General features: G+C 49.0%; 1 protein-coding gene across 5 annotated transcripts in view; it reads left to right on the top strand.

The window, feature by feature from the left end:
- LOC128880508 (uncharacterized) overlaps positions 1 to 22,157 on the top strand; it is a 261,987-nt gene that overhangs the window by 182,997 nt on the left and 56,833 nt on the right. For all 5 annotated transcript variants that reach the window (XM_054130692.1, XM_054130690.1, XM_054130691.1 and 2 more), the window contains one exon: positions 5,216 to 5,393. In XM_054130692.1, the coding sequence (XP_053986667.1) occupies positions 5,232 to 5,393 (162 nt within the window). In that variant the 5' untranslated portion in view covers positions 5,216 to 5,231. The remainder of the gene's footprint in view (positions 1 to 5,215; positions 5,394 to 22,157) is intronic.

Genomic DNA, 22,157 nt, shown 5'->3' with positions numbered 1-22,157 from the left:
TCGTCGAGCTCGGAAAGTTTACCTCGCCCCCGATGATGATAAATGCCGCGAAACGAAATACCATCGCCGCGACTGCGAGCTTAATAATAATAATTAATGCTCGAAGTTTGCGACGTCGAATCGCGCGTCGAGATCTCGAGACGTTCCCGAATTAATCTCGTCTACTTCCGGTTCGCCCCTCGCCGCTGGGATCCACACCACCGACGACTTGGGTAGCGACGCGCGACCGATGGACGGCGAGAAAATTTGCTTTTTTAAAACGATTATCCGAACGCTTCGGCCGGCGACGGCCTCGAAAGTGGATTAACGCAATTTTCGCGACGTTTCGAGGCCGGTCCGCGCTAATCCGATTACTTAACGTCAGAACTCGACAAGAGCGATTCGCGGAACGCTCGAGTTTCCCCGCGGGATTAAAACGAGTTAATTTAAACTTTCCCTCCCCCGACGACGGAGGCGTCGTCGCGCGAAGATCCACTCGATGGACATTTTTCAGTCGAGCGCCTCCAAATACGCCCCCGCGACCGACAGGTCGCTTTCAACGAGCTTCGCCTCGGGTCACCTGATCTTAGAATTCATTGTTACCGGAGTAACCAGTGGCAGTCGTCGACGGCTCGCTCTCGTCCTCTCCTTTCGCGGGGTTCGATTTTATCGTTCAATTTCGATAACACTTCGGGTCTCGAGGAAGGCGTTCGACGTTTAATCGTTCACTGGCCAATTCAGCGAACGAGCACATTTCGCGTGCGCGTTAAACGAATCCAGCCAGCCATAAAATACCAGACACGGAGCGACATTCGTTTCGGAAGATATAGCGCGCGACGGCTGTCGCGAATTTCGCTACGGGAGCAGCGACGTTATGAAATTTCGCGCAAACCCGTCCCTGTCCCCATCCGCTTCCGTTCTTTTTCCAGCTCGACGTTCGCGCGTATGTCAGCGCGCGTGTAGGCTCGGCCGAATTTTCATAATGAAATTACCGGATATGTCACGCGCGCGAAAACGCGCTCGACCGACCTCCCACGCGTTTTCACGCTACGCGTCGCCATCAACGTCCACCTACCCGCGTCCAAACACTTATCTTTTTTGATATCGAGGGATAGACGCGCTGGGAATTCCCCACGCGGGCGGCAAAATTCATTGTGCGATATTTCGCGTGGCTAATGCGGGATAATTGTGCGATAGGGGCACAACGTAGACTCGTTGCTGTGGGCACAGCTCCATCAGGCTGGATGGAAAACGTCTTTGTTGAAGCCGGAGGAATTGGCTGAGACTAGGCATCCCACGTGGTCTCGTGGGTGATGTTAGGAAGACAGTCGATGAGGAGGAACACGGAATCGTGGTCTAGACTTCGCCCAAGTTTTTGATAAGCTCATCCTAACCACGTGTTAAGCAAACTGTTTGGTTTGGCTTGCTCAAACATTGCTATCAACTGGTTTCGTGCATACTCCTGGCGCTCTATCGAATTACGTGCACCTCTAAGAGAACGTTCTCGATCCTCTGTTGTTCTCCACACCTTCCACTCTATCGCTATAGAAATGTGCGCTGTAATCTGATGACCTACTGATCCAGTTGCACTGATATTACGATAATCTAAAGGAAACTCTGCGAAAAATCAGAAGAGAGACAAAATTTCAAAAATTTTTAGACCTAGTTTGGGTTAACCTACTACTATATCTGACCGCAACAGTACGTCCTCGCTTTTGCAGACTCAGTAAATAGAATCAGCCATCAGTGGACAGACACGGCCAAGCGTGCTCACTACCGCGCTCGCATAGAACGGTCTATCTAATTATAATAACGAACTATTCTCGGAAAATTTATACACACATTTTATTCGTACCACGAATGCAGCAGCCAGCGATACCAACACTCCTTTGCCCCGGAAATTGCATTATACGTTTGAACCGCATTAATTGCTGTTCGCGCTCTGTTTGCTCGCCGCTATTATCCTACCCAACGAAAGTTTCCCAGGCTCGTCTATTTTTCAAACGACTATTCTGGCGGGGTTTTCGAATTTTTCCGAGCCGCGAAATCCTCTTATCATCGCGACGCAGTGGTTTATAATGACGCTTAATTAATGCAATAATAACGACCGCGTTCCACGCCGTTGCGTTCACAGCGCGGACGCTGTTATATTTCTCCGCAACGCGAATTCTTCTCGACGTGTTTTCCATTATTCACCGTCGTCGACGGGAATCGCGGCATAAAATACCTGATTAGGCGAATTTCCATCCGACGACGGCCGCCGAAACTAAGCCGAAACTGTCCACTGGTACGACCCGTTGGTTACACGCGGCCGAGGGCAGCTATTTATTACCAACCCTCGCGCGTTTTCGTCCCGCGGGATAAAAACGCACGCGTTTTTTTTTCGCAGAGCACAATTTTATTAGAGACGACATTTCTCGCGGCGCATCATTTCTAATTTCCGAATTTGGCCGAATTTTCACGACGACACCGGTTTCTAGTTCAGCTCGGAATCCGTTGTCGCTATTTCGAGCAACGGGGGCTTGTCGACGCGGTCACCGCGAGATTTATCGCGCGAAATCGTACGACGCGGTTCCAATTAACTCTCGAGCAATTCCTGACCGAGTCTGACTGCTTTACGAGTGCGACCGCTTCCTGGTGGCCTATAAAACAATCGCCGATGCGTTGGCAGAATACACGCTCGACCAGAAGACCGTAGGTTGCACGTCCAGCGGGTGGGTATTATTTTTTACGCGAGGAAATGTAACGCGTGACAGCTCTGATTTCATCGTTGTCGTTCCTAAGATTCTAGATCCCAAAGTTCTAGGTTCTAGGTTTCTACGGTTCTTCTCACGGTATTGGGGATGGCTTGGGTGTATCGGGGATAGAATTAAATAAAAATCACGCGACCGGAGGACTCGGTCCGCGCGGAGCCGAGCCAGAAACGAGATGAGCGGTTCTTGGAGCTCGGTTGGCTGCTCGTCCGCATTCTGCTCTGCATGTGAATGAGAGCACCGCGAAGGCTGGGCGGCTCGGGGGTGGAAAAGAAACGGAGTAGCTCTGTGGGGTTCCAGCGTCGTCGGGCGTCGAGGTAGAACATCGGGCGAGCCAAGAAACGGAACGGAAGGAAGGCTGCATTTATTAAACTGAGCGCGGACGTGTTCCTCTTCCTCTTCCTCGGCTTCATCCACCTACGCGTCGGTCTTCTTCCCTTTTTCCGATCCCCTTTCCCACCTCGTTCCTCTCGCTATTGCGCCGCCGCGCGCCAACCAGCGCCAGGTCGCTTAGCGTAAAATAGTAGCTCGATACCCTCTTCATCATCGTCCTCTCTCTTTCTTCTCATCGCGGAGCTTGCTCGGGAATCGAATATCAACGACGACGACCTCGAACTTTCCTTTTAAAAAAATTCAACCCCCTCCGTGTTTGTTCCGCGAAAGTTCAGCGATGACTTTTCAGGAAGTTTAAGAAGTTTAGGGTTTCATTTTATTTGTTAGAGGGTAGGAGATCATCGAAGGAGGTTAACTTGGTCCATGTAGGTGATAGGCTCCGCGATATCAGACTCGTCAGTATCTACTGATGCTTTTACGAAGGACGTTCCACCCTCGGCATTCTAGAGTACAAGAATCTCCGTCCCCCGAGCGTTTGATTAGCGTTCATGAATCCACTCCGTCGTCGTTAGTGTCGCGAGTGCACTATAATCTCAAAGCGCCCCGCCCCATTGATTCAGGCCAGCGGACCATTGTCCACCCTGATCACCTCTCCAGTCAACCCCCGGGTACAATAGGCGCGTCCCTTATCGCAACGCCAATAAAGAAAGCCTCGACGGATGAGGAGTGGGAATCGATCACCGAGATCTCCGGGACGGATGACGAATAGAGACAGCGATCGTATCTGGATATACGCCGCGCATCCTCGGTCAGAAGGACGCTCGCCTGGGGTTGCGGAGAGGCCGAAACAATTAATCAAGGGAATACAATCGTGTGTGCCAGGGCGGGAGGTCCCCGGATAGGAGCGAGACGAGAACCGGTGGCGTGACTGATTCATTATGAGACTGTAATTAAGTCCCCGATATTAGCATACCGACTGGGTAGGCCGTCGCGGTCGACAGTCGGCACCGACTGGAACGACTTGACCCCGAAGTCGACTCCCATGCTAACGAGTCGCGGAGACGCACACCCGTCGGTGTATATTGCGTCGAAAAAGTAAACAGCCCTTAATTTATTTCTGATAGATGCACCTCTTAAAAAATTACGGACACTATCGTCTAGGGCGAATCTCCTTATTTGCGAAGAAAGACCAGTTTTCCTCGAAAACTACACTATTGGGATTTTTTTGATTTTTTCCATAGCGATGTTAGTCTAAAAGTACATTAACTGGAACCAGAAACGTATACAAGTCAAAACGCAAGTTGTTGAGACTATTTTTCTGTGCAGCTCGAATTTTATTTTTCTTTTATAATCGTGTGCCTCAAAGAGTTAAAGGCCAATTACTTCCTGGTATCGTACCGCAAACCCTCGTTGCACCTAATACTCCAGCAGACTCGTATCTCTCGATTACCCACCGAAATCCACCCTTTCCCGTTATCAATTTAACTCTAGGTCGCAAACTTTCTCGGTCAACCGACATTTTTTTTCCAAGCCTTGAAACCATCCTTCGCTCTGTTTTCCCTAGACGATACTCGCTGCTAACGAGTTTATGCGAGCGACGACCCCTCCGTGGTCCCTTCCGTACCGTGGTTCTCGTCACTGTTCTTTTTCCCTTCGTTTCCCCGTGGTTCGTCGACGCTCACCGTCCGATCGCGGTAACGAGATTTCTACCGACGTTTGATCGCGTTTTCCTGTAGGCGTTTCGTACCTTGGACAGGACACTGGAATCCTTGTAATTAGATTTCAAGGATCCCTGTTTGAAGGTTTCAAGGTTCAGAGTACTATTGCAGCGTTGTCTTCAGTTGTCTGAGTTGTCCTTCAAGTTGCTTCTAAGCTTTGATCACAAATTATAAGTTCTCCTTTAACACGTTGATCGCCACGTGAACTCTATGTGAGTAACGCGGCGATGAACGTGTTAAAACTAACGTGTTTTCCGGCCAGTTTGCGCTATAAATAAATAAAAGGTAAGACGAAGTAGCTCGCGCACGATCGGAAACGGGAAGGAATAAATTACCAGCGGCATTCGGGAGGAGATAAAGCTTCTTCCGCGAGCCGATTAATAGTTCTGTCAATAAGATTAATCGACCGTTGATTTTCCGTGTGGTTTTCAGCACGCTGAGGTGGAGGATGGAGGAGCTGGAGACGTTGGAGAGCACGGAGTGCCCCGAGTGCCCGGGCCCACCCCCTGAGTTCCGGTTGCCGCCACCCCCTCGGCCACCCTTCCTCACCGACGGCACCTTCTGCTCGGAGGAACCCCTCACCGAGATCGAAGACTGCGTCGCCATTCCGGTGAGTTCGACTTTCGATTATTCCCAGCGATTTTTGGCCCTGTCAACCTCCACCCCCCTAACTCGGCGGAGGATAATACAGCTGGAAAGGAAAGTTGCACCCTTCGCTTTGAAAGACTTTTCCGTGGACGGCGAAATTAAGCACCCCCTAAATCGCCTTTCCTCGACCCGTCAACGGGAGAGCGTGTTCGTTAATTCTTGATTCAACTTCCGGCCCGTACTCATAATCTTCGACTCGATCTTCCGCCAACGGCTTACGTCGACTTCTACGCTACTTGGACCCGCTCTCGCCCATCTTCGAGGAAACTCGCGGCGCAGATTATAAAATATTTCCCGATGTAGTTCGCGCTTTCCGAAGTCCTCGAACGTTCCGACTTAACGCCGCGCTTCTAAAACCTTCAGACGCGATTAAACGGTGAAGACATGGCTACGTTTTTCCTGACTTGTCGCGATTAAACATTTAGTCGACATCAATCGTGATTAGTTGACTATCAGAATTAGAATATGAATTGTTTAGTTTGTCAGAACTGGAATTTAAGGGAGGGCGAAAAGAGATTCGACCTACACCTCATCCTAATCTCAGGCAGGTATGGTTAACAGGCACCCGGACAGACAAAATGTTTAGAGAAAGGGAGAATTCAATTAAGGACGCTCGATGCGTTTAACGCCCCGTAAAGCCAGAGGAGAGAGCGCAAAAACCAGCGAGGCTTTCCTTCGAAACTCGCGGGATTTGCATGTGCACAAGGGAAATGTTCGCGCGCGTGTGGGTGTCTCGTTCGGTGTAAACGGTCGGGCGACTCGCTCGGCGTGCGCCTCGCGTTAAATTATTATTTTAGATTAAACTCTCGCTCGCTGCAAGACACTGCTCGATATTAAAGTGATTTAATATAACGCGCCCCCGGGGACGAAATTAGAAATTATAAACGGGGATGGTCGCTGTAAATAACACGGGAATTTGCGCGGGGTACACCCGCCGCGATTAAAGCGACCGACTCTCGAATCGTTTGTCTTCAACCCACATCGACTTTAGATGCGCCACTGATACGAGATTTTATTTGAATCTAAATTGGAAAGGTACATTCAGCAATAACGAAACTAACCTCGAGCAATGCCATTAATATGCACATGAATTTACAAATGATTCCTGTATGTCTTTCGATCTGTTCGTATTTAAAAAGCATCGCACGATGACAGTATACGAGTGTCTAATAAAATTGAGGAATCTGTGATGGATCTTTTCAATCGCGTGTTTAATTCGATTAAAAGACGAAATTGTACGTGGTTGTAATGTAGGACACGCCAACGTGTATCGCGAAGCGTTATTAATCCTGAAAGAATTTCGAAATCGGAGCATCGCCGATCGAGCTGTCAACAAGGTCTCTAATATCTGGAGTGATCCGTTCGTTTACAAAATGGAGAGTGACGCATCGTGGGAAGAAATTTCAACGCTGGTATGCGAGAGTCATGTATAATCGATGCATCGACGCGTCAAAGCTCTGACGCGAGCACGTGGAGTTCTCGTGATATAATCAAATATTCATTTTCTGTACGAGATACGTGCTGATAAAAGTAGCCGAAAATGTGTTTCAACGGGTCGGGATAGTGGAATATATTTCACCAGGTTTGCTGATTTATTCTGTATTCTGTAAGGGGATAAAAATATTAAAATTCTGCTCCACTTCTTTTGTCGAAGGCCAAAGTGGTTCTTTTCAATAATTTTCACCAAACAAATTCAACGAAGCTCTCCGTGGATGGTTAATCCCGAGAACCTACCGAATTCACTTAACGGAGAAATCTAAAAAATAATAGCTATACGTGAAGAAACGAAGGATCATTCATAACTCTTTGGAACGATTTGTTAAGTATCGACTAAATTTATTCGGAACCATTAGCGGAGTACTCGGTCAAAATCTTATTGAAATCGCTTCAGTGCCCCAGAGGAAAATGGGCCACGAAGTTCGGGCATTTTACATATGAATGGTCGTAGGTTTAGCTTTCTAACTCGACCAATAATATTGTTCCAGATACTCGAGTTAAAGAAAGCTCTCTAACTCCTGCAGACCATTCTCCAAGACTTTCTATTTCTATATCCAACTACGATCTACATTTTCTAAGCGAAACATCTGAAAAAATAATTCGTGAAATAATTTCAGAACTAAAGGTTTCCTCGTCACTCTAAAAAGATTCGAGATACCAATGAGGAGAATTTGTGGATTCCTTTCGAGTTTACCTCTTGGGGAAGCGACAGAGATTCCCACGAAATGACCGACCGCTTAATCGCAACGAAACGGAAGATAAATTTCGAGCCACGGACGGCGTCGCGAAGGATTCTCCAATTACGCGTAATGATGTAAAATCGTCGGGCGATAATGGGTCCCCGGGTTCACGGGACGGGAGCGAGACACGTGTTCTCTATTAATAGGCCCGTGCCGTTTTTACCCCGGTCGGGTCGTCGTGAGAGGAAAAAACGAGAGGACGGGAGGACGATGAAAAAGAGGAGGCGTCGGCAGACCGATGGCGCCTGTCAGGGGTAAATACGGTTTTTTAACGCGCAGCCTAAAGACAATAACAGAAACAGAGCTGTTTCGGTGTCCCTCGTACGAGCCCTTCGCGATTTACCCCGAGCTGGCGACCGCCGCGAGCTCGAGCGATTACTCTTCCGGTAGCTCGTTTTCAAGGTGGTTCGTTGGACGCAAAAGTTAAGCTCCAGGGGCGTTAGAGTGCTGCTACTGGCGCCAGTATTTTGCTCGCTCGCCGTGCCCTGGAACAGGTGCCTAATAAACACGATGAGGAGATTTATAGTAAAGTGACGTTTCGCTGGATGATTGTAGTCCACGCGTATATCGAGAACTCAATGAAATAGCGTGTTTCGAAGCGTATCCTTTTCTTCTTTTCTGTCTCACCACCACACATGCGATCGATACTTGCAACTGTTTCACCCAAGACCAGTTGCACGCCCGATCGTGTCGGAAAAAGTTTCGAATCCAGGTTTAATTACAGCGCAATAATTTCCGCGATCGCGTCGCCTAAGCTAAAGTTTGCCATTGTTCGCAACAACCAATAACAGGAGTCGACAAGGGGATTAATCCGACGGCGGAGATTTATCGAGGCGCGGCCGGTGGAAAAATGAAGCGTTTCGGTGTCGCGGTATCCGTGGGGAATTTCAAATGTTTGTCGCCGCGGTCGCAACTTATTCCAAAGTTGGTGCACGCGAGACGTCGAGTTTCGAAGAGGGGCACCTTTCTTCGCGGAACGGAGATCACACGGGCCGCTTTAATTGGAATTCTTTCCCCCGTCTTCCGCGGCTATATCCTCGCTCGCTCGTAGATCACCCCGAATAGGAGGGAAAAAGTTATAGAATTCGCGTATCCGTGTCCGTACGTGGCCACAGATTGCGGCTAATGGTTCCCCCGCTCGCTGCTCGGTGGCTGAAATTCCTCGTCCGCCCGAAGATCTCAAGCATCGAGCCAAGATTTCGAGGAACGCTTTGTCGAGCAACCGTTTCTGGCTTTGGAACAACCAACGCCAAGATTAACGGAAACGCGCGAACGTTTTTGTCCGTCGAGCTCCCGATTCAATTCGCTGGCGCCGGATAAGGAGCTCTCTGGAATTTATCCCCCCGCTAAAATCCCCTTCTACCGATATGAATCGAGCAACCGCGGAGCCGCGCGCGACGCGTTCTTTCTTCCAGCCCTTCTTTTCTGCCACCTGTTCCGCCGGTGGCCCCCTAACCTGCGGCTCCCGTTACAACGACCTCCAGGTGTGGCGCTACTCGTAATCCACGCGACATCGAGGATCTACGTTCTTGTTGAACGGCAGCTTTCGAATGTAGATGGAGTACTCACATCTAGATAGAATTGAATCAAAGTGAACACTGAAAATTTGGGATTCGATTAAGGAATTCCTAGAGAGAAATTTTTTCTGGTTTAAACTCAGAAGCTTCGAAAGCACGCATGACGAATGACGTCATTGCGCCACTTTAAATCGTCCATCACCTCTGTTTAATTACGACGGCGGTTCAAACAAGACAACCCTCGGAGATCCCAAGATATTTTTTCGGAGGCGTCTTCCTTCCCCGATACGCGTTATTCCCCGCCACCTGAGTTTACAGAGGCGACACGAAGATGGGGTTCGCAGGAGAAGTTCCTTTGCTAAAGGAAGTACCTGGGAAAAAAGACGTCGAGGAGGTCGCCGAGCAAAGAATCGTTCCAGCTCCGACGCGGAAAAAGCACGGGCCCAGGCAAGGGAGCGGAAGAATTATAAAGAGGGTAGATGGAATGAAAGGAAGGACCGAGCCGGATGATAGTAATTAAAAAGCAGCAGGAGAATACAGTTCGCGTAAGTTGTCCGGAGTTTATTAGAGGACGATACAGTCGCGCGGTATTTATTAAGCCACTCGTCCCCTCCGGCTTCCTCTGCAAGCCCTCGCGACTCCCTTTTGCGCTTGTCGCGATCATTTTCGGCAGACGTCGCGCCGGGGTTAATTTCTTCGGCGATATTTATCGCCCAGAAATCCCGTCGCGTCGCCTGGAGGGGGCAGCGGGTTAGAATGGCCCGCGCGTGTTACAGCCCCGAGCCACCCAACCCCCGACGCGAAAGTTTAGATTAAGTCTGCGGGTATAATGCGACGAGCACGGCCAATTGGACGAGTTTGGGGATGAATTATGAGACGCGCGAGATTGCAGCCGCCTCGCAGCCGACGGAGGCTGGGGGATAGTCAGGCGGCTGGAAACGAAACGTGGAGATTGTGGTGGAAACGCAGATTCGAATGAGTGAAAAAGACTGTTTATTGTTAAAACTAAAATACAAAGACACGCAAGGGGTTAACTGCCATTCATCTATCGATTCGACCCATCTTGATCTTTGCCATCAAGAAAAGGTGGAAAGGGAAGGGGGTGAGAGAGAAGTGAGGTTTGAGAACGGGGCGAAGTCCTCGGTGATGGCGTTTTTGCGTCAGGGGCGAGTCTCTTTATTACGCCTGGGAATCCGCTTTGTTTCTGCCGAGTGGAGCGGGGCTAGGAAGAGGGAAAATCGCCGAGAGGGCGGGATGGAAAAGCGAGAAAAAGGCCCGCGAAGAAAGATGAGCGGAGGGAAAAGAATGCTGTTCCCCTAGGCAGAAGTTTGCGCGGCTCTCGCAGCGCGCTGGGCGGAGGGCTAAAAAGTGAACCGGGCTGGAAAATGGGAAGAAAAAGGGGTAGTTATTCCAGGTCTCTCGCGGCGAGGGGGTTTGTATCGTTGCAGCTACGGTTAATTACAGCACGAGTGGAATTGGTTTCGTTTATCGGCGCGGCTCGATGGAACGTATCGTCATTTCGAGCGTCCAGATAGCGAATCGATGCTAGACGTCGACGTCCTCCTCCTGGATATCGACAGAGGACCCTCGTCCCGGATTATCTGGAACCGATTGTGTCTCTTCTCTTTCGTCGATTGCCCCGGATTTCCTGCCAGTCTGCTACGGTGACTGTCCTGAGGCCAGTTTGCCTATCCCCGATAACCGATGCTCCGCCTAATTCGCGATTATTCATTCCATTCGGGAGGATGAGATAGCGTACAGAACTGTGAAACGTCTCGTCGTAGTTTTATTTATATTACTGCGTGTTTATTTGGTTCGTTGAAGGAAATATTAGGATCTCGCTAAAACTTAGCTCAACCTACTTAAATTACTCCAGAAGTCTAGAAACAAATGTACTTCTCTGTTGAAAGGGTTAAATAAATAATTCACCCCCACGATCTTTGAACTCCGATCTACTTTAAGTAAATCACTCCAAGGATCGAATCACCATAGATCACCCCCTCCCTGTGGTCGTCGACATTGAATTTCTCAATCCCATTCCGTCGGCAACGAGTCACAGCGCGAAAATAGCCGTTGAAAAATCGGTAAATTATTCTGGGAGGAGTACGCGTACGCGAAAATCCTTTGATCCCGACGAAGGTCCTCCGGTGTCGCCGCGGCTCTTTCTCCGTCCCGAGACTGCGTCATACGCGGGATAAAGCGACAGAAACTCCGGGAAGACAGTCGCACGTCCCATCCCAGTGTACGAAGCACCGATTTATTCCTCGAGGATAATACCGCCACGTTTCTGACGCGCTGCGACGGTCAAAGATTCTTTAACGGTCTCCTTTTCTGCTTTCACGTCGTCCTCTTTGGCGCGTGTGACTCTGAAATATATTTTTTCTAAAGAAGTGCACCTATATCAAAGTTCAGACATGGTGTTTGAGGATACGATCAGAGGATACAGATTTCGCTTGATAAAGAAATTCGTTGCTTTCGAGATTTAGAATCGTACCGACCGTTTAAAATTACCGACAAACCCGACGATCCGGACGATAACGGACAGTGAGAAGTACACAAATTAAATACATACGTATATTGGACAAATTCATCGAGGTAATCGGTCGAGGCATACGGTAACGCGGCATTTAAATTTAGATATTTCCGAAACAAGTGGTTCCACCCAAATCTGCTGCACCAATCAGTTCCCATAAACAACCCTCGTAATCTGCAGCGACACGCTAGTAGTTTATAGTCCTTCAAAGCTAATCCCTTCTGATTATTCATGGAATATGGTTATAAACTACCCCGTACTCTTAATCACGAGCCATCATTGACACTTCGTCAGACCTGCTTCCAACCCCCGATATTTCTCGATATTTCTACGAGTTCGACCGCCCCCGATGTTTCTTGTTGCTAATGGCTCCCGCTGGATGGCGATAAAAGAGTCGAGATTCGCGGGGAGCCAGGTGGCGCAGGGTCATTAAATCCAGCTCTCGCGAGCCTCCCGTGGCGTTGGCACTCGCAACGGCCAGTGTCCGTTGTACGGTCGGATTAGAGTCGATATTAAATCGCAACTATCGCGGCAGCGGGGACGGGGGAAACGCAATCGAGCGTGGCGTAATCAGCGCTCACGCGAGCGGCACGTAAGCGCGTAAAGCACAGGCAGAAACGTCCGGTATGCGCATTTACGTACGTACCCACTGTTACGTATGTTTCCCTGGCGGGCCGCGCCACTCCGCTCTCGCCAAATGCATTAACTTTCCCCGGCAAAACGCGCTAAATCATTCGCGTCGAGCGTAACGGCGCATGCCGCGCGTCTATAGTATACAACCGGTGCTTTATCGGCGCGCATAAATCAACGACTAATCCGCCGCTTTCGCGGCCTACCGTTATCGGTTTCCTTCCTCGCTCGAAGCCCCGATTTTCCACCGCTTCAAAGTTCCTGGCGTAATAAAGCGAGTGCCAGTCGACCGTGGAGAGTATCGCGGACGAGAACGACAGGTGCTCGCGAAGGTGAACCTCGAACGAGTCGAGCGATTGTAGTTGGAGACTGGGAACAGCTATGAAAGCCTAGAAACATAAATAGAAACATATACTTTATTAATTTGAAGATTCGGAGACTCTTGGTCAGGTAAGACTTGGAATCGTAGTAGCAATGTTACTTTTCTAGGGAGATGAGAATTTTGAGAAAGGAACTCACGAGTACAAAGCTCACTTATATATTAACCCTTACCTTAATTAACCACGCATGCTACATGCATTGGCCCGATACACGCCGACTTCTCAACAAAACCAGTTCCATCCATTCTCGAGCCACAGCCACTGTTTGCGTACACTTATCAGGAGCCACGTTAGCCAAAAACCAGTCGTCCGTATCTCGACCGCCCCTCGTTAGTCCGCCTCGCGTGTGACGGAGGAAGTTGCGCGTCGTCGAAGCGTGAACGGAACTCGGGAGGATTTCGGAACAAAGCCCCCAGCCTTATCCTCTTTTCGTCGTCGCCCCCACTTGTTTGCGTCGCCCGTCTTGTTCGCCGCAACCCCCGACGAATTAGATATTAGACGACGAGAGGGACTGCGACAGCCTGCGCGTTCGTGCTTCCGGCCGGAAAATTCAGACGAACCTCGAGGAACCGATGTTGTTTTGCGCGGCACCCTTCTTTGCGGCCAATCAAGGGGCTGCGCGTTTCCTGGATCCAATATCGAATCTCGTCCACGCTGATTTCGCGTAGGGGGGTCTTTCGAACTTTTTCGTCCTCGAAGGAGGAAGCTCATAGAAGAATTCATGAAGAATTTAGTTGAATTCCGAGTCTGATTCATCTAGAGTCCGAGATTCGAAAATGGCGTTTACGGGACGCTTCTTTCCTTTGCGATTTCGTTGCAGGTTTTCCTGGAATTAACAAGGATATAGAGCTGGCTCGTTAGTCATTAAAGTTCGCGCAAGTGTTCATTAAGAGTTAATGATGCCATTAGACGTTACCCCGGGGGCCAGGATCGTTAATGGTGCGCTCGAAATACCGCAGGATAGGGCGCATAAAGTCGGGGGCGTTAAGAGTAATCGAACCATCCCGTTTGCGAGAAGAAGGAACGTCGATTTCGAGCCAAGGATCTGCATTGGTGACTCCGAAAACAAAATTTATCCTTTGAGCAATTGCAGTCAATTTGAACTACGAGACATCTCGTAGTTGGTAGTGAAATGCGTTAACCTCCCTCTTGGATTGCAGGGTGTCATTCCTCTCGAGATTCAGTGAATTCCAGTGGTCGTCGCGTTTCAGCCCCTTTTTATTCCCCCTCCCCGCGGTTTGACGCGTTTTAACGGGCGCACCGGTCGCTCTCGTCACTTTTTCGCTTTCCCTTTCGGCTCCGTTTTTCTGGAAAGCCGCGATCAAGCGACACGTGTCTGGACGTCGAATTCCCGCTCGGTGGAAACTCTCCACTTCATTGTTTTCCATTCCTGCTCCTACCGCACTCGCTCATTATTATTTGGCTTCTTGCCGACCCCACCTCCGCGTTCTGCCAGCCGTCCTTCGTTCTCCTGGCCACGGACGCAATCTGCGTTTTTGCGGGGCCACGAGTTATTAGAGTACGGGTTATTAATTACGCCCGGGGTTAATTGGCTTCTGCGAGGCGACCACTGAAAACCACCGATCCTCCCGAACTCTGAGCACTCCTCCTCCCTCTTGCATCTTGCCAGTGTCTCCTCTTTCTCCGTTCACCTTGCTCCCGTTTATCCCTTAACCCACCCTTGAAAGGAACACCGAGGATTTTCCATGATTTACGAGGCCTTGAGTTTAGATGGCGATCAGAAATTCAGGCGTGTTAATAAAACCAAGGAATCGTATCTTCTTTCTTTCGTCTATTCTCCACCTTTCTCTGCATTTAGAACGATATCGTTAATTTAATATCGTCGCAGTCTCGCAAAATTTGTTTATCAGCTTGTAAATTACCACCGCGTTTCCCCGAATTCCCACGGAACGTGGAAAGGTAACGAGCTTCTCCTCAGGAACGAGGAATCGGTTGGAAATACGAGGTTCCTTGACAGGACTGGTTTATACGCGGGGACGATTTTAATGGACCGCAGGTTCGAAGGGAGTGCGGCGAGGCCGCAAATTTTTCCGCATGACCCGTTCCGGGGGAACGACTAACGACGCTCCTGGGGCACGAGGATATCCTGCAAAGGGTCGGTGGTCGTTTCGTTGGCGCGAACGCAGCCTCTCTCCGTGAGAGCGTACGGCTTAGCGGCGCGGCGGCTGCGGTTTTGCTACACCCTCGTTACGATCCCCGGGCCAGCCCTTGATTATTCCGGATACGCGTAAACACTGCCACCCCCTTACGTTCCCGTTCTCGTCTGGGCCGCGTAACTCGTCGCGGGGAACGAGAGAAACCGTAAACCCCGTCAACATTTGGACGAACGGCGATCCTCTTCGGGCTTGGCTACCTCGTCGTCGACGGAATTCTCCGCGTCAACCGCAAATTCTGTCGTCCTCCGATGTTTCGGGTTTGCTTATTTTCGTTACGGATGCGCGGAAGGGGAAATGTCGACGGCGGTCTAGGAGGATGCGAAACCATGAAGATTCAGAGTCATCTCTCGAGTGTAAAGGGTTAAATGTTAGGTAGACGTTGTTTTATTATCCTGAATTTTCAAGAAAGAAAATTGAATGCTCACGTTGATGAAGGTGTCTCAAGGTTTTATAATATTGTTCAGTTTGTTAACCCTCAGGGGCTGGAGCTGTGATCGATCACAGCTGCAGTACGGGTTTGGCGAACCCGTGGTACCCGAGCCCTCCCAATTTTTGTACCGATTCATCAAAAAATTCCAGCTTCGATCGATCGTTCCTCGCGAGTTTCCGTTATCCCCATCGTTTTGCCAAACGTTTATTTTAACAGAAAGTCGCCTCGCGGAAACGGATATTTCTATGGATGTTCCTTATGGGGTCCGGACGACGCGGCGTCGACAAGGTCGAGAAAGTTTTCACATGCCGGTTTCCACGGAAGTGCACTGTGTAAACACAGCGATGTCGAGGGCCGATGCAAGGCGGTCGACGTCTGGCTTCTATAAGACAGCACCTCGCTTCTAGTGTCTAATTATAATTAGTTGCTGCTAGTTTAAACAAATTGAACTTTTTAATTAAATCTGTTGTAAATAGGTACCTTGCACTTAATTTATGACGCCAGTCAAAGCTTCCTTTTAAATTAAAAGTGGAACGGTGATGCTTACACCTCTAGGTATGATTGTTAAACCCTTAACACCAGCTATTGAAACAATAATATATTCGCCTCCCCATTTGGACGAACCACAATGCACCCAGCGATTTACTCATCCCCTACAAAAGCCTGCAGGTTTAGGATCCAATGCACGTTATCCCGCTCATTGCACGTCTGCCTCGAGGCGTCGCCATTTTTACCATCCTGACTTTTAAGTACAAGATAGCTGGAATATAAAATCCTACGATGCCCTAGCCCTCCAAGATCTGTCCACGCTTTTAACCACGGTGTAAGTCACCGCCTAATCTGCCATATATCCGAGGGCCAAGTCGGGGTTCCTATTATTCCAGCCAGCAGGGCGATGCAGACGACGGTTGAGAGCCCTTAGCCGAGATTCTTCTCGCTGCTGGTACCGTTTCGCGTCGTTAGCGCCATTATTATGCCTGCGAGTAACCGCGTTTCCGACGATGTTCACGGATTTAACTTCTATATAAAAACGGGCCAATAACCGTTCCATTCGCGTAACGAGATATTCCCTTCTTCGAAGAACGCGATGAATCGATGGGATGCAACGTAACCTTTTTTCAAAGGGAAAACCGTCGAAACAGGCCACTTCGGAATAATAAATACGCGGCATCATAAAAGTTTTCCAGTTTGTAGTCCGTGGGGTGGCCGAGTGCAGGAAGCTGCGAAGGGGGTCCCAAGTGCCCTGTTCTTGGGGAAATATTTAGTCTAGACCGGTGGTTCTCAGCCGATGTCCTGCGGGACACTCGAGGTTCGTGAGAATTTCAGAGATGGCAAAACTCTTTTCAGACTCGAAAATTTCGAGAAAGGAACGGAACATAAACCATTGTTTATTGGGGAAGTAGTATGTAGGAGTAGTACGTAGGGGTAGGAAGTCTGTAAGTTTCGATGCTTATGTTTGAGGCAACCCTAGCGTGTAGTACTAGTCTTCTTTGTCACTTAAAGATGAATGTAGTTATTTTCAAGTTTGAAGTTTATAACGAAACACAGGGTACGAATATTTATGACACTGTCTGTATATTTGATAAAAAGTCTGGTACCTCCGTCACTAAATAACAAAATAATTCTTGTCAGTGGGCGTGTTTATCTAGATAAAATTTCGCCTGTCCATCTCCGTGGCGCGTGCTTTAATCTCGTCGTGGCCAGCGGCGGAGCGTCAAACGAAGGGGTGGCTCAGGCTTTAATACCGCCTATATTCGTCGCGCTCTGTTTTCATTTCGCCACTCTCTGTGCCACTGGCACAGATTCGTCCTTTCCGCTGCCATTTCCGCGCGGAAAAGCGTCCCTGGAATTAATCCTCGAACTCCGTAACCGAGGCTACTTTGGAACTTAGGGCCTCAACAGCCCTAACTCGACGCCGCGACGTTCATTCTCGACTCGACGCGATTCCTACGGGGAAAGCTACGGGGAGAGTTTCTTGGCCAAGGGGTCTCTAGTAACGGAGTTTCGGGTCAGCAGAAGAACAGGGGAGACGTGATTAGCGGGAAAGCTCCGGTTGTTCGGAGCTTTTCCGAAAGGGGTGGCTATGTGACCGCAGGAGGGATAACGAATCCCATTTCTCGGGGAATTCGGACTTGAACCGTCCTTGAACCTGAGTTGCTATGTTCTCTGAAGATTCTGGTCAGGAATCGATCGATCCTCGTCCATTCTTTGGAGGAGAATTATGCATTTGGAAGGGTGGCTTTAGAATGCATCTTTAAACAATTTCTCCAATGACCAGACTTTCTCGAACGAAAATGGGAATCAAGGGTTTTCACCCCCTTCCGGGTGGCGACGTGTCCGTTGGGGCCAGATTAAAGGGAGAATGTATACATCCGAGGAGAATCGTGTCCCCGTCCGACCTAACGATCCCTTTGGCGGCTTCTCGAATATCACACAGGCCTCGCGCCCGAATGACGTCGAATCCGCCCCTGGATCCGCCGCCCCTGAAAAAGAAAGATTCGACTACCTTCTCTCCTTCCTCGGATTACTTCATTATCGGGTGCCGCCCACTCTCGTCCTTCGTAGGGAAAAAAAATGTCTAATCCCGTCGCCGCCAGCGAGAATTTCTGATCCCCGATATTCGATTCTTCTCGACGAACTCCGCGACGAGATTCTCCTCCGAATGGGGGTTGGTCCTCGAGGCGCGTATGGCATTTCCCAAGGCATACTTTCCGACGGTTTTCACGGTAATTCGACCTGCTCGAAAATCGCAAACGAGAATTCCTTGAAGTCTATGACAACCACCGGTCAACCCTTCCCCTGTCTCGCTGTCTCTCTGTGTCGTAATATCCAACTTTTATCAGTGTACAGTATTAAATTAAATTTATTTGCCTTGCAATATTATTAAATGTAACATATACACCTAATTACGACAGAATATTAAGCACGACAGTGTTGGCGCACAATATTGACAATCATAATATAATATTTAATTTTCAGTAACAACTCGAAATATTTAACTCACAATATTATCTCGCGAAATCTACAATTATACGTAAATGTTTGACTCCTGATATTAGCTTGCAATATCAATAATGAGATGGGGCGAATTTCGCATTGATTTCTGATGGAGAAACACCTCGTTGCGTAACATTTAAAAATTTAGAGCGACCAGCCTCGAGCAGGGAAAGGTTAACGTGCTACGCGAGCAGGATGGCGACGGGGATAGATATTGACACAGGTAATACACCGCTTATTGGGTCAGTGGCTTGCGATCGAAGCCGGCATAATGAGCGTCGAGCTCGAAGAGCAAACTAGCAAAGACCCTTCGTACCTTCGGTCCCGTGGTTTCGGGGGGTGAGCTTGCGGCCATCGCGCGAAAGGGGTTTCGAAAGCAGCCACGCCAGCCAGAAAGAAAATTACGTGTTGCGTGTAACGAACGTTAAAGCCTGTAACATTGTTCACGGGGGATTAAAGCTAAAACCGCGGGGATCCCCTTTTACCCAGGGACGACGCCATTGCGGCTGTTCCTCCGCTTCTTCGTCGAGCCGCGTTGCGTCCCGGTTTTCCTTCCTCGAAACGGACCGACGGATCGATTTCCGTGAGGGTGAGTCTTTCGCTCCGTACCCTCTCTCTTTCTCTCTCGTCTCCCGTTTCGCGGCCAGATAAATTTCCACGGCGAACGAAGTCGGCGGAGATTGACGTTGAAACGATGAATCAGCGGGGACGAAATTTAAATAATAGCCACCTCCGCAGTCGAGTGACGAGACAAGGAGCCGGGGCCAGAGGGAGAAAACGATGATCGTGCGTGCTGGATCACGGCGGGAGCGCGATTCCCTGGAAACTTACGACATTGCGCCCGGTTTCTCTTTTTTTCACGGCCGTTACAAGATTAGAGCTGTGTCTTTCAAACGCCTGACCGCGGTCCGCGAGAAGTACGTTTTACTTCATGATTCAGCACGTAGGGGGTTAAATCGAATATGTGGGGCACTGGTGGTTCAGCATTCAGGGGAACGGTGCTCTAATGGGTCTTTATGATTTTATTTCATTTCATCTACCTCACATTGCGAAGAATGTATCGTGTATGCTGAGGATCGCATCAGTTTCATCCCTTATCGAGGTGTTCAAGTAATCGAATCCTCGGTGAAACATAAAATTTATTTTCACTCTAATACTCTATGTAAAACGGCCATTATAAGTTTATTTCATTTTATCTAATTCACATTTTTAACCAAATTAAAAACAGCAATGTGTTAAGTACCACTACAGAAATATTCAGTAATTCAACTTTCAAGTATCGACCGATACTACCACACAAATATTCAGCAATTCAATTTCTAAATATCGACCAGTCCCCCGACGAGGTTTCGATCGCCCAGGTTGAGGGAGGGACGGCCACCAACAGTTTATAATCCCTCGGTCGGGCGGAATATCATGTGCGAGGCCCCGAAATGGAACGGGAGTCCCGATAAAAGGGAAATTGGAACTTCTCCCAGGCAGCGAGTGCCGCGGTGGGCGTCGATCTTTCGTAAAGAACCCGGGGAAGCCCGTAATAGCGCGCTCGTCCTTTTGCCGCTCCTTTGTACCGGCGGGGAAACCGGCAAAAGGATTACGCGAAAGAGTTGCCGTGAAATCGATCAAAAAGAGAATCGAGAAAGGTGAAACGCCGCTTTATTCGAAAATATCGGAATATTCGTGAACGAGCGTCGGAATCCGCATCCAGCAATTCTTTTTTACAGACCAGTTTCTCTTTTTCTCGCGGAACGCGAACCACCCGTGAACCACCGAGGTTGTGGCGAGAGGGGGGAATTCTTGTTTGCGAAACCATCGGATTTCCAGTCGCTCGGAACTCGAATTTCTAAGTCAGCGTCCGCCTGGTTCGCTCGTTTCCCTCTCCTCTACAACAAACGAGAAATTAACGTAGACGAGGGAACCGCCAGAGCGCGTGTTCGCGCGAAGATTTCCATTTCCCGGTAAATAATATGGTTCAATTTAGAGACTACGCGGCATTCTTCTCTCTACGCCCTGCCACGTCTATCGTAACCACGTTTCGCCAGACGGAGAAGACACGTGCCCCCGACGCCCGGGAGAGAACCGAGCCCAGAGACTTTGCATCGGGAAGGTTCATTTGTCTTCGATTCCCGGAACGCACCTGGGAATAGGGGCTTACCGCTCGTTACAGGGCTTACCGATACGGAAACCCAGCAACGTCGTTCGTCGATTCGCGTTTTCGGTATCTGGGAAAACCGCGCGACCCTTTGACGAAGGGATCCGCCTTGCGAACAGAGGCTGGGACGGCAACGAGTGGTTTGTCGACTAATTAGGCTCCAATATGTAGCAGATAGTGGTTGGTTCGCTGGTGTCTTACAATTAGTCGATTTGATCGGGAATTTTGATATACAGTGGCTTGGGAACGTTGAAATTGACGGTATTTCACGTTAAAGCAGTGTTTTCCAACGCGATCCAACTCGAGCGTTAAAGGGGAGCAATGTGAAAATTTATTTACTACGTTTGTTTAATAATTTCCTACTGATTTCTTCCTAAAACCTATATTCGAGTTTCTTTAGTGAACATTTCCATTCTTAAATACATCAACGTATTTATACAAACATACACTTGGAAATATTAAACCTACCATTTAGTATACAAGAATAAAAATAAATAAATACACTGCTCTAAAGAAACCAAGTGTCCATTTGCTCGATGCGTTAGTAGTACAATAAAAGGAACTCGCTTTCCAACCAACCTATCGATCCAACACAGTCCACCTACGAAGACTTTCTTTTCATTCCTATCATCGCAACCTTTCCTCGCGTTATCCACTCGAAATCTCAACGATCGAGCCACCTTTCGCAACAAAAACGCAAGATAACGTCCTGCAGTTTGTTTCCTCTTATCAACCCCTGCATTTCGAGGCCAAAAACGGCTCGCCCCCATCGCAGCCTCCCCCTGTCAGCCATCCAACGCGTTCCAGCGTCGGGCGTTACCGTCACGAATTTCCCGTGTTTCGCGTTTATGGTTATTATTATAGCGACGAGATGCAACGTCGAGAATCGGGGATGGGCTAAAAACGCTGGAAAAAAAAAGCGATACCGCGCGAGATTTAGCCCCAGTCAGGGCAAAAAGCGCGGCGGCGCTGGCAACGTTAAGGCGAAATAAGTTAATTCGTTCGGTGGCCGACTTCCGTTTTCAGGGGGTGGGTATTGCAACGGAATGAACCGGGGGAATATTAATGCCCCACAGGCCGAGTCTCAGTCGCGGCCGACGTACGAGATAACGAGTTTTTTCCAAACCGAGGATCCTCGTGTCTTCCGCATTACGAGCCTTACTGACGCAGGATTCAATCTTTCAACATTTTTCTAGCCACAGAACCTAGAAATCATATTTCTACTCAAATTCAAGGCTCGGTTTTCGCCTTTCTTTTCGATAAGCAATGATTGCAGTTCCGAGCAGAGCACTAGTCCTCCCTAAGGGTAGTTTGATTGTTCATTGAGTTGTTCATTCTCGATTTCATTCGCAGTTACTCCCTCTTTAATAGAGTCATCGCCGAGTTTTCCGGAGTAACTTCGTCCAAAAGATGACGTTATCCCTGCACCATTTCGGAGCTACCGACATCGCAAGCGCTATCTACGCAACGAATATCAAAGTTCATCGATTCGACGATTTTGTTCGGTGTTCCGTGCGAAATTTATGAGGCGTAACGATGATCGCAAGAAGAGCGCGCGAAAGGACGACACGGTAACCGATACGGGGAAGAAAAAGAGCCCCTCGAGGGCCGCCGTTCGATAACTCGTCGAGCTTTTCGTTTACTCCGCTGGACGAAAAGCCAGGAATATATCCAAT

The sequence above is a fragment of the Hylaeus volcanicus genome, chromosome 7 (genome assembly GCF_026283585.1).
Source record: "Hylaeus volcanicus isolate JK05 chromosome 7, UHH_iyHylVolc1.0_haploid, whole genome shotgun sequence".
Lineage (NCBI taxonomy): Eukaryota > Metazoa > Arthropoda > Insecta > Hymenoptera > Colletidae > Hylaeus > Hylaeus volcanicus.
The sequence above is the reverse complement of the archived record's forward strand: the minus strand, read 5'-3'. Positions and strand labels throughout refer to the sequence as shown.